General features: G+C 43.5%; 1 protein-coding gene across 1 annotated transcript in view; it reads left to right on the top strand.

Moving 5' to 3' along the window:
- ryr2a (ryanodine receptor 2a (cardiac)) overlaps positions 1-13,287 on the top strand; it is a gene marked incomplete at both ends in the record, with an annotated part of 231,061 nt that overhangs the window by 151,493 nt on the left and 66,281 nt on the right. Inside the window, 15 exons of the mRNA XM_080790070.1 lie at positions 250-385; positions 561-747; positions 2,180-2,288; positions 2,878-2,998; positions 3,821-3,990; positions 4,588-4,808; positions 5,246-5,336; positions 5,789-5,929; positions 6,378-6,541; positions 6,682-6,760; positions 7,328-7,417; positions 8,212-8,352; positions 11,760-11,834; positions 11,987-12,062; positions 13,076-13,199. Coding sequence (XP_080646196.1) covers positions 250-385; positions 561-747; positions 2,180-2,288; positions 2,878-2,998; positions 3,821-3,990; positions 4,588-4,808; positions 5,246-5,336; positions 5,789-5,929; positions 6,378-6,541; positions 6,682-6,760; positions 7,328-7,417; positions 8,212-8,352; positions 11,760-11,834; positions 11,987-12,062; positions 13,076-13,199 — 1,925 coding nt within the window. The remainder of the gene's footprint in view (positions 1-249; positions 386-560; positions 748-2,179; positions 2,289-2,877; positions 2,999-3,820; positions 3,991-4,587; positions 4,809-5,245; positions 5,337-5,788; positions 5,930-6,377; positions 6,542-6,681; positions 6,761-7,327; positions 7,418-8,211; positions 8,353-11,759; positions 11,835-11,986; positions 12,063-13,075; positions 13,200-13,287) is intronic.

The raw sequence follows: 13,287 nt of genomic DNA, 5'->3' as shown, positions 1-13,287 counted from the left end.
TTTGCCATTATGGTAAGACACTTGAACCTACAGCATCCCTATTCTGGGGGAACATTCGTAGTTTTTTTTGTAGCCAATCTACAAGCTCATAGCACGTCGCATTGTGAGCATGTACTGTAGATCAGCTATTTTTGGCAAAGAGATTTGTTGTAGATCGAAAAAGAACCCACAAATACAGTGCAACTCGCCTCCATTTTGCTAAGTCTAAACTGTGCTTAATTGGTAATTTTCTTGTCTCTGTGCATCCAGGTTGTCCAGTACCTGGCCGGGTGTGGCCTACAGAGCTGTGTAATGCTGGTGTCTCAAGGATACCCCGACATCGGATGGAACCCTGTGGAGGGGGAGCGCTACCTCGACTTTCTGCGCTTCGCTGTTTTCTGCAACGGTAGTAAAACTATTGAACCAAATGTCAATGTGGACAAGTAAATTGCAACCATATATGTTGATATAAAAATAAATAAACAACAGTAATAATTTTGTATCCTTATCCACAGAGTTGGTATGTTCCTTGTTGTTGGCATGTTGCTAATTTCCCCTTGTTTTTCTTCCCTTGCACACAGGCGAGAGTGTGGAAGAAAATGCCAATGTAGTGGTGAGGCTACTGATCCGTCGCCCAGAGTGTTTTGGCCCCGCCTTACGAGGAGAGGGTGGCAACGGGCTGTTGGCCGCCATGGAAGAAGCCATTAAGATCTCTGAGGACCCCGCTAGAGACGGCCCCTCACCCACCTCTGAGAGCAGCAAGACTCTGTAAGATATCATACACACCATGTTGTTGCTGTCTGGCAGATCTCCATATTCAAACTTTTTGTGTTTTTCGTAAATTAACATCAATTAACCCATTCTGACCGGGCACCCATTTTGGTGTTAGCATCATGTTATGCTTTACCTATTGAAAAATAGCAGATCTACAAGCTCATATCGCGCCACCGAGTGGCGCGATACGAGCTTGTAGGTCTGCTATTTTTGAAAAATCGAAGAACGACTGACATTTTTAGAATCTGATCTCAGGTCAGAATGGGTTCATCAGACCAGTGTGTGTCCAGTGGAAACCTCGTATGAATCTGATCTCAGGTCAGAATGGGTTAACGTCCTACTTGATCATTCTGCAGCATCACACAAAAGCATCAAAAGTAGCAGATGTGAGGTTTCCACCTGACAGAGACAATATTCATACATGTCTCACTAACACAGCTTCCAGAACAATTCTAATCTGAGTCAATTGGCCTCAAAGTTGTTTATTGTTGTATTATACCACAGTTCGTTCCAACCTCAAATTGTGAGCCTTGTCTACCTTACTTATACAGTACAGGTAGCAAGAGGTAAAGTTGGCTGCGAAAGACAAAGTACATTTTGTTTTCATCGATTTGTAATCATAAATATTCATGAAACATTGGTACTGTATAATAGCAATAGCAATTCACTCAAGGTTGAGCTATATTGTTTGTGTACATTTCTCGGCCTTCAGCCTCACCTCTGACTGCAGCACACCGGTACCAATATCTCACGGTACAACACTCCTCTATAAATATAATACTTCATCGTGAACCAAGGACAAGGCTCACAAAACACTCTGGGATCATTTTGCATCCACCTTTATGTACCCACATGCACCTTGGCTGCTGTAATGATTGAATTCCCATCCTGTGGGATCAATAATTTGCAACCTAAACGAATCTAATCAAATCTAATTTGCAGGCATTCCGTGATGATTATCTTATTTTCCACTTTACTGCTTTCGACTTGCCGGGAACAGTGTACAACTCATGTCTATTTTCTTTGACATTACTCATAATCCATGTGAACATAATAGTAAAGGAGGGGCACACAGAGAAAGTAAAGTGCAGTCTCTAAGCCGCACCATTCTCAGTCCACTTCCCTGTAGGAATGTCCATGATAATCCACCAACAAACATCCAACAGGTCGTCCAACACATACAGTAATCCCGGCATTGTAGTGCCTGTCCTCCGGAGCGGATTTCATTATCAGCTACTGTGTAATTTGTGTCATAATAATTCAATGTCGACTTACCACTAGGTTCCTGGTTGTTAAAGTGTGTGTGTGTGTGTGTGTGTGTGTGTGTGTGTGTGTGTGTGTGTGTGTGTGTGTGTGTGTGTGTGTGTGTGTGTGTGTGTGCGTGTGTGTGTGTGTGTGTGTGTGTGTGTGTGCGTGCGTGCAGTAGTGAGGTTTTGGAGGATGAGGAGGATGACACCATTCATATGGGGAATGCCATCATGACTTTCTATGCTGCTCTCATTGATCTGCTTGGACGCTGTGCGCCTGAGATGCACGTACGTAAAGTATAGGCCACACACACACACACACACACACACACACACACACACACACACACACACACACACACACACACACACACACACACACACGTAGACACAAGCACGCAGTTACAAGCTCATAACACTGCTTGTAGATCGGCTATTCTTGGGTGTGTGACCGCACAGCTAAGTATAAAATAGTGACAACTCAAACCCCAACCCCTATCTTGTGCCATCAATGACCCCTTATCACTAAACTCTTTTTTTTTCTTTCTTTTTTTACAATTTTGATTATTAATATGATTATCTTTTTCAAATGTTCAACTAGCCAGTGTACATCGACACGTTGTGAGCTTGTAGATCTAGAAAATATGACAAATAAGTTTAGGGATATGGGGTAAGGGGTGGCACAATCCAAACCCCCAATACTAACCTGACTATTTTCCTAACTGCAAGAATAATATAACTCTACTATTCTTTTTTTACCATATATAACAACCATATGTATATTTCTCAAATTCTACTATGTGGAGACATTTGACCCTCACAAGTACACACACGCACACGCACACATACACACTCAATGTTGTGTTGTGTGTGTCAGTTGATCCATGCTGGTAAAGGCGAGGCGATCCGCATCAGAGCCATCCTGAGGTCTCTGATCCCCATCGAAGACCTGGAGGGAGTCATCAGCATACCCTTCCCCATGCCCACCATCGCCAAGGGTAGGAACACACACACCAGTACGCAGGCACGCAAGCAGGCACGCACACACACACACACGCACCTTTGCTGTCGGGTGGAAACCTTGTATGTCCAAATAAAACTTTTACCTTTCAGAAAATGGAAAAAGGAATCTGTGTTCCAGTGGATCAAACATAGTTAATATTTTGTCACAAGCTCTTGTTTATACTTTGTATTGGTTTAATGTTTATAAAACCCACAGACAGACTTACTGTAATTTCTGTAATTTCAAAATACTAGACCTGTACGTGCCCGTCGCAGTCGGCCACCGGGAAGGATGCACCTTGGGAACCTAATGATATACGTTGTCATAGCACCCGTTTTAACTGTCAGCCGGTGTCCCACATGGAGATCTGTGTACTGTATGTGCCTGTGTGAAGACTGCAAACTGAAAAGTGTACTTGGAAATCAATTCGGCCCACTGGCAGAGCCTGATTGGTTGAGCCTCAATTGGCTGAGGCAGAGGCTGGAAATTGCACAGGTGAAAGGAGTTGGCCTCATTAGGCCCACTGGCAGAGCCTGGCCCAGGTGAAAGGAGTTGGCCTCATTAGGCCCACTGGCAGAGCCTGACCAGAGCCTTTTGTGGTGGTTCTGGAGAATACATGACATCCTTCTGGGTGTGTGGAACGCGTGTGTCGAATGTGAAGTTGGTGGGTCAAACGGTTCTCAAGTTACGTGCATTACAACCGTACACACACGTATGCACGCATGCACGCACACGTACGCAGAGCACATCTCTGCGTACGCATTATATAGTAGAAGAAAAACGTGTGTGTGTGTGGGCTTGTGTTGTGTGCATGCAGACGGCTCGGTGGTAGAACCAGACATGTCGGCAGGGTTCTGTCCAGACCATAAGGCAGCCATGGTGTTGTTCCTGGACCGGGTCTACGGCATAGAAGATCAGAACTTCCTCTTACATCTGTTAGAAGTAGGCTTCCTGCCAGACCTGCGGGCTGCTGCCTCACTGGACACGGTGAGTGTAAAGGAGCGTGCGTGCGTGTGTGTGTGAGTGCGTGTTTGACATTGAAATTGTTTATTGGGTATAAACCCTTGAGATGAACCTTCTCTTTTTCAACGAACTTGCCTGAATAAATGAATCAATGATGCTTAAACATAATTGCACAGCTAATGAACGTCATGGTCATGGACATTTGAATTCAAATCTTTTCTTCAGGGAATAATTTCAGCTACACTTTTCAAATGACTCTGCTCTTCAACAGTTTGATGGTCGCTAATTGTTTAATCCAGGGTTCCACCGCGCGTAATATGACATCACAGTAGAACTGTTAAAGTTGATTCAAAACACAATGGCATCATAACATTGACAAAAATCTAATCATACAATAGTATTTAAGTTGTTGAAGCTGTCTCAAGCAAGTTTCAAATCTCCAATGGCATCCTCGAAAATCAAACAGGCCGCTATATGCTTTGAAAGACTTATGTTATGTTACAATCAAGATAATACAACAACCTTTACAGTATGTCATTGACAGAATCCATCCGCTCATCACTACATCGTTCCAGTTAATTCTAACATGTGTTATTGATGCTCTCTGTGTATGTGGCCCAGGCTGCTCTCAGTGCCACAGACATGGCCCTGGCCCTCAACAGGTACCTGTGCACGGCCGTGCTTCCTCTGCTCACCAAGTGCGCCCCGCTGTTCGCCGGCACGGAGCCCTTCGCCTCGCTGATCGACTCTCTGCTCCACACGGTCTACCGACTGTCCAAGGGCTGCTGTCTCACCAAGGCACAGCGGGACGCCATCGAGGACTGTCTGCTGGCTGTCTGCGGGTACGTCTGGACAGCAGTGGACACCCTATACAGTTGCTTTTTGGCAAAACCGTGGGCGTATGTTGCTCCAAGAAAGCTACACACATATTTAAGAAGAATAATAGTGGGACACCGTATAATACAGCACGGTAAATACAGTTCCAGCTTTACCCAGCTGATGGCTACTCAAAGGCAGAGGCTTGGAGGCAAAATGATCAGATGGCCTCTCATGAAGTTCCCATTCTATGCTTTAGTTTTTATTAGGAGTTTTTGGATTTATATTAATATTTTTTGCCTTTTCTTCGCCCTCACTGTAATGTTTATATGCCTTAAACATTCCTGCATAAATTGCATTAGATGATTTTAGTTGTCTTTCTGCGTTTTGTATTCATTTTGTATTAAGAGCTTATTTCAGTAAACAACCCGGATTGACATTGTGTTAAAATGAAAATGCACAGCAAGCTGAGACCGTCCATGATGCAGCACCTGTTGAGAAGACTGGTGTTTGACGTTCCTCTGCTGAATGAACATACCAAGATGCCTCTGAAGGTACACACACACACACACACACACACACACACACACACACACACACACACACACACACACACACACACACAGCACCAGGCACACACATGTACAGTACATATGTCATCAGTGGCACGTTGCCAGGGTTTACAAGTAACCTTTTCAAAGATTGTGTTAGAAGAAGAGTAGCCTATTAGATTGTAATTCAGTGTGTTATCTCAGAGATGTTATCGCTATGGAAACATGGTGTCAGGATAATGACTGGATAATTGATCCACAATAACAGTTTATCGTTATCTCTGTATAACCAGTACAAAGCAAAGACTTCCAACAAACTCAAAGATTCTAATGATACTGATAAATAAAGACACTCTGAATATGAGTGGGGATGTAAATTCTGCCTCAGTCTGTTAATGTATGAATTTGCAAATGTTGGAGTTTTTCCCAGTGTAACTTATTTTTGTCCCCCTTAGCTGTTGACCAATCACTACGAGCATTGTTGGAAGTACTACTGTCTTGCTGGGGGCTGGGGGAGTTTTGGAGCATCATCTGACGAAGAGCTACACCTGTCCAAAAAACTCTTCTGGGGAATCTTTGATGCTTTGTCACGCAAGGTGAGCGTAAATATGAATATACGGTAGGTGTATTGGTCACATTGTCGTGCTGGTGGTAGTAGTTAGTAGTAGAAGTAGAAGTAAGTAGGCTACAGTAGTACCGGTCCGTGGTACCCTATAGTGCAGTAGTTCTCAAAGTAGGGTCCAGGAGACCCCCAGGGGTCGTTTAGGGGTTTCCAGGGGTTCCCTGATTGGTAACTCTGAGAGTGTACAAGTGGATGATGAGTTACAGCTAGGTGTCCTTATTGGCCTAACTGGGTGAATGAGAAAGTTTGAGAACCACTGCTATAGTGTGTTTTAGGGCCCTCTTGTGGTTGTCTGTGGTAATTCCACATCTCTTTGCAGCTGTTTCTCCTTTATTTGCCGATGGGTTCTCAGATTGGTGGTTCGGTAACATACATACATGCATCATGTATTTATCTGTGTGTATGTGTGTCGTATTTCCCAGCGGTATGAACCGGAGCTGTTTAAGCTGGCCTTGCCATGTCTGAGCGCTGTAGCAGGGGCTCTACCACCAGACTACATGGAGTCCAACTATGTAGCCTTGATGGAGAAGCAGTCATCCATGGACTCAGAGGGCAACTTCAACCCACAGCCTGCCGAAACAGCCACGTAGGGAGCCATGTTTGGTTGCTAATTTATTTTTAAAGTTTGATGTGTCAACATACATGTTTTTTACTGTGGCTTTTGGGGGCACATTCTGACGAGTTAATGGTGGAAGTCTGATTTATTTACTTGTTGTCTTTTGTCAGTGTGAGTGTCCCTGAGAAGCTGGACTACTTCATCAACAGATACGCAGAGCACTCCCATGAGAAGTGGTCCATGGACAAGGTGGGTGTGTTGCAGCAACTAAATATGCTTTGTCACACAGACCATTTGCTCAACAAAACACAACTGAAAGATCATTCCCACTTTCTGTAGTTTAATGAAATTTCTGCCATTTGTTCTCTCAATTTGACATTGACTTGTCTTTTTTGACCCAACATTTCTTCCAACCATTTCTTCATTCATTCTCACCAATTTTCAGTCATGTTTCACAGACACACAATACAATGCCATACAACAATGTTATTGCTGTGGACACTGAACATGGTAAAAAGTGTTAAACAACACTTTTGGGCCATGCTTCAAAATGCATTGTTAAATAAAATTGATCATTGAAATGTCAAGACTGGGTTTAAGTCTCATAATGTACTAAAGTGTCAAATAAGCACTATACTGTATGCTAAGCTGATCTACAAGCTCACATTGCATCCCGTTGTGAGCTTGTCGATGGTCTATTTTCTCAATTTTTGAAAATGTTGGACAATTCATTTTTTTAAGTTTCTGAAAAGTTACCCTAAATAGGGATGCTAGGGTTTGTTGTGGTTAACGGCATCCTCTCATGTGTTTGTGTAGCTTTCTAACGGCTGGTCATATGGGGAACAGATGTGTGAATCCTCCAAGAGTCATCCTCTCCTCAAACCATACAAGAGCCTATCTGAGAAGGTAGGTACAGTACAGCTCTACTGGATTGTAGCACGCTGTTGATTACTGTCCAGGGAAATGCAGTACTACAGTATGTACACACATTACTCAGTGTTAACTCGTATAAATATAATGCAAATTCCCTTCCATCGAACATTAAAAGTAACAGTGAAATCATGGATTAACCTCAAAATGTTAACAGATTTTTCTCCTCCTACACACCATTTACACAACACTCCTCTCCTGCCCACGAGAGCATAAACTGAGTTTTATTACGTAACATTACAGTATGTGCTTGTTTTTCATCGTGTATTATTTTATGTTTTTATTGTCCCTTGCCCAGGGACTGCAGGTGAAAATAGTCTCTTTCCTGGTACAATGCATCACATTTCTATTCCTGAGATTTGACACTGTCTCTGTCAAATAAATGTAATGAGCTAAACTTAAGTCGGAGAGTGGGGGGTTCGGGTTTGGGGTTAGAATCCACTGTGGTGCATCCGGCTTTGTCGAGCATCTACCTGTATATGGACACAATTAACTTGTGTTCGGGGAAGGGAAGCTGGGCAGGGAGGGTCATATTTGTCACCACGCGTACTCCTACAGGCTGGGGCGACACCTGTCACTGTCAGTGGGGATTGTTGGACGAAGGCTCCACATCCTCCCGGTGGGGGCTTAATTGGGGTAACAAGTAACAACAAAATTGTGGAGAAAAAAAGCAAAATGTCAAAAAGCTAAGTAAACATAATACATAATGGTGATAGTATAACAAAATGTCCTGTCTAACGTTCAGTTTGCTTGTGTTTGCTTATGTTCAGGACAAGGAGCTGTACCGCTGGCCAATCAAAGAGTCTTTGAAGACCATGTTGTCGTGGGGCTGGGGCATCGAGAGGATGAAAGAAGCAGACCCTGCTACACTACATAGCAAGTCCCGCAGATTATCACTGGCAAGCCAGGTAGTACACTCAGGTTGTTAACCACTTGGACCCAAGCATCCGTGTTCTGGAGGAAACATTAGCCAATAGCAGATCTTGCTTGTACAATTTTTGGCAAAGAGATTAGGTTTAGACGGGAAAAATCTAAGTACAGAGCCAACTCAGTTCCTGTTCACTAAGGTCACATTCAGACCTGTACTTCGGTAGACTCGCTGCGATTGGGGGGTGGAGTTGCATCATTATTGCATTTTTTATTTGCCACGTTTGCGTTGACATTGACATTGCGCTGTCAACCGCAGCAGGGAACCACAGCAGTGAACTTTATAAATGTGTTCTATGGTGGTGGTGATATGTATGGTGTTAACATTATACTTTGAGTAATAGTTGGGACCTAAAGTGAGAGTAACTGTGAGGATAAGTGTGTTGGGGGCTGGACTGGACGTTACTGTGACTGTGTGACTGTGTGTGTGTTACCAACTTGTTTTGTAAAGTAGCGGCTAGCCTACATACATAAATAAACCTGGTAGGTCAATAGGAGTAGCATACTGTCTACACAAACAAACCTATCACTTTTATCTGACTCCAGATCAGTGGAAGCGCCCGTCAGGATTCCCCTGTCCAGGTCTGTACTGCGGACTTTATGCGACATGCGACATTGTGCAAATGTGCGATGGAACCCAATCGCCTACATTCTCTCGCTATATATCCTGTACACTGCATTGTTCTTGTGTGTAACCTTCAGCATTGATATATTATCGTCTCGCCATATTGCAATAAGGGCTTCTATCTCTTCATTAGACAACGTCTGTCCACAGATCATCTTTCACTGCGTAATAATGCCAAGTACCAACTTCTTCATCCCACAATTGCACATTATTTGGTCATCCCCTAGCTCTGGTCCATAGCTCTAATGCGTTTCATTTAGAGCTATGTTACTCTCAACTTCCGCCGCTCGCATGAATGCAGACCAGCCTCTACACTTTGGCGTAAATAAAAAGAACGTTTTTGCTACTCACCAAAACAAAGGCGAGTTGTGTCATTAGAAAGCCTACTTTCCTTAGTGGACGCACTCTGAGCCACCCACCACACGTATAAACTGTACTTTTTGGCCAAAAGGGGATTTTGTTTCCATCGGGGAAAAAAACATTTTTAGTTACTCCGCTGCGCCCTCTACTGATATTGCCCAGAGAACTGCCTCATAGAGAATATTTTTCCTCCGGTAAAAAAAAATCCCTTTCTGGCCAAAAAGTACCGTTTATACGTGTGGTGGGGGGCTCAGAGTGCGTCCACTAAGGAAAGTAGGCTTTCTAATGACACAACCCGCCTTTGTTTTGGTGAGTAGTTTAAACGTTCTTTTTATTTACGCCAAAGAGGAGAGGCTGGTCTGATTTCAATTTGAGATTTAAAACTGAAAGTCCCATAGCCTTACTGCGCAGGGCAGAATCGTAGAAGCAGTAGAAGGCTATGGACCAGAGCTAGTCATCCCCTATATTTAATGCGATTGCATTCACACCTGCGGTGATCCCCACTCTGGTGCGCTTTGAAGCAAAGCGAAACCACAGATTTTTGGAGGATTAAAATGTGTTTGTTTGATGCACACCAGAATTTTAATGAGCCTTATCACACCTGCCAAACGGAGTGCACTAAAGCATCCTGGTGTGAATGCCACCTTAGTCTAGAGAGCACTGGTTCCCAAACAGTGGGTCTGGCCCAAAGTTTGGGAACCACTGGTCTAGTTAAGTTTGCGTCAAACCGCTTAAGGGGTTAATGCAGCTGAGGTGGCGCCATGGCTGTCAGAGGCTCTCTGTTCTGTTGATGTTGATGCATTCAGATCACAACAAGGAAGCATAAGAAGCACTTTGTCGCCATCTAGAGCCTAGAGGTCATTTGTAAAAAATACAACCATGTGAAGAACAAGGAAGTGTTTTCATCTCCACATGGATGATCGGCTACAGAAGTTGGATAGATTTCACAACTTTGAGTAACTTGTGCTTGTGCTAATATAAAAATACAGACCAGACCAGACCAACTATTTGAAGCATTTCAGAAAGCTTAAGATCAGGATTTAGAAGGCGTTTTTCGAATCGGCCATAGTCCTAAATGGGTAAAGTTGTTAAAGCTGTAGTACAAATGTTGAAGACAACAGACATTTATTGGTATTTGTTTTTATACAAAACTATCCCTGGGCAGTTGCCAGATTACAGCACATTACTCATTCAACAACAACATGATATCTCAGTCAGTCAGTTCGAGAACTGCATTTGGGAATCATGCTTTCGACTATGCTGCACCATTCTCTTGGAATCTACTTCAATAATATAATTATTGCGACCAGTTAACTATGGAATCGTGCGTTTTTTACACCTAATCCACAATCCCTGTCACTCTCACTCACGACACTCGCAATTCCTGTCACTCGCCGCCAGGCAAGGCCCCGGGTCATCGTGACATCACGTGACATCAGCCCCTGCACTGACAGGTAGCTAGTTACCCCCCCAGATAGGACGTATAGGGCCTTAGTCCTACTCCTCCTCCCAGCCAACACTCCCCACTGACAGGTAGTTAACCCCCCCTTTTGATTTACATCAAAAGGGCATGTGAGCTCAAACCCACAATTCAACATTTTGGTTTTAAAATGTTGATATTCATCTTGTATTCATCCTTAGGACCCCAAATCACACCTTGGAAAGCATGAGTGTCTATTTCTTGACTGGGTTTTTGACTGGGGGGTCATATTTTGACAGGAGGAATTGCCTGTCATAATTTGACCCCCCTGTATTAGGATGTATTAGAGGATGTTGATACTCATTCATCAGCCAACACTCCCCACTGACAGGTAGTACCCCCCCCCCCCCCTCCCCCCAGAGAGGACGCATGGTCACCCTAGGCAAGCCCTCAGGTGCCCAGGTCATCGTGATGATTCCATAGTTAACTGCGACCTTTACAGCAACCACAGTGGTTGTCATGAGACTGTCACAATATGATCATATATTCGCATTCCCAAATATGGGCTTAATATTGATCACAGTCAGGGATCTCCATATATGGGCATAACAGGGATTGTATTAGGGTAGCTGGGAATGCCCATACTGTATATAGAACTTTCTTTTCTTTCTTTCTGTGTATATATATATATATATATATATATATTTTTTTTTAAATCACGTTTTCAGGCGTAAAATGTATGCCAGGCGGGGCTTTGGGCCACCCCATTTAAGGTCCAGGTAGAGCCAGACCTTAATTTCCGGCCCTGTTGAGATCTCTATCCTCTGGTTGGATTTCCATTACTATGGTCTCCAGTTGATGTTGTATGTCTCCAGCTTGACTTTGTTTATGAAGACATGCCTGGTGAATAAAATGTTAAATAAAATAAATATAGACAATTTTTTACCCATTGCTAAAAGCCACACCTTTCTTTTCCCCCCCAGCAGTCTTTTGAAGGAGCCCCAGGGTTCAGTCCCAGGCCAATAGACATGAGCAATGTGACACTCTCCAGAGACCTACATGTAAGTGACACACGCGCCCATGCACCCCCTCATGCATGCCATGCACAGACACGTGCACGGTGCACGCACGCACACATTCAGGGATGACATGTGATGACATTTTGACCGGTCGTAGTAACTCTGTACTCAACTTTAACATTGTATTGCTGCAGTCTATGGCAGAGCTGCTTGCAGAGAACTATCACAATATCTGGGCTAAGAAGAAGAAGATGGAGCTAGAAGCCAAAGGTACATGTACTGTATTCTTTTAGTAACATGTCCTCCCTCACACTGTCAAAGCATGTAGTTCCCATAATCAAATGTACTTTCTTTTACTTTACTTCAATTCTTAATTTACGGCCGGGACAGTGCATGTTTATGAACATTATAATACCATAGCTAATTTAAGCCTAACTAACATCCTACTATAAAGTCTAATACCTAACCAATAGAATATGTAATGCCTGTTTTGATATTATCTAAGATTTAAAATCGTGGTTGCATGTTTCCTCTTCAGCCTTGGAGAGAGCACAGCGTGGTGGTTTTAATATCAATTACACAGCAAGGGGATATTGATTTGTTTTTGGGTCATGCCGTTGTGTTTGGAAAAAAAACAACGGATTATAGGGACATCGTAACTTCGGAAATCCTTAATATTTGAGCCCTTATTTGGTTTAAAGCCCCGTGGAGATTCCCCCTGTTGGCTGCCATTCACTGTTCTGCTAAGGGGATTAAAGTTGAAACATAAAGAAAGAGACCCTTTCATTGTCAGATCCTGTTAGCCTTGCTTTGCCTCCTGCTCCGATGGGGCGTGTGTGATGATGATTCGTGGTCACGGTTCATGTTCACTGCAACCAGCAGGGGGCACTGTTTGACTGTGAATGAGTGTGCCCGTCCCATCATCCCTTCTATGCTGCTGCTCTGTTTAAAAGGAGAATGAATGGCTGTGCCTATTTGTCTTTTTTAATAGAAATAAATGTTCTGACTGACATCTCAAGCTATAACAGCATGTGAGCCTATACACAGTAAAGTCTAAAGTGTTCATTTATAAGGTGTAATCTTTTGACTTGTTAGGAGTTAAGCGAGAAAAATGGCAACTCTGGACTTTATTGTGTGCTCTCCTGAGTACATCCTGAGTGTTAAGTTAACTCTTGAGAGGGTAAAATTTGTACATTTGTACACTAGATTTGTACCCCTCCTGAGAGTTAAAGGAATACTCAGGATTGTACAGTGTACGGTTAACACGCTCTGGGGGTCTCCAGGTGGAGGGAGCCATCCCTTGCTGGTGCCCTACGACACCCTCACTGCCAAAGAGAAATCCAAAGACAGAGAAAAGGCCCAAGACATCCTCAAATTCCTCCAGATCAATGGATACACCGTGTCCAGGTGAGTCGCCGTGAGACAGACTGAGGCACACATACTGTTATCTCAACACGCACATGACGTGTAGAGTACAGTACATTATTTTACATTA

Source organism: Protomyctophum bolini (assembly GCF_963924005.1).
Source record: "Protomyctophum bolini genome assembly, chromosome: 18".
In the NCBI taxonomy this organism is placed as follows: Eukaryota; Metazoa; Chordata; class Actinopteri; order Myctophiformes; family Myctophidae; genus Protomyctophum; species Protomyctophum bolini.
The sequence above is the reverse complement of the archived record's forward strand: the minus strand, read 5'-3'. Positions and strand labels throughout refer to the sequence as shown.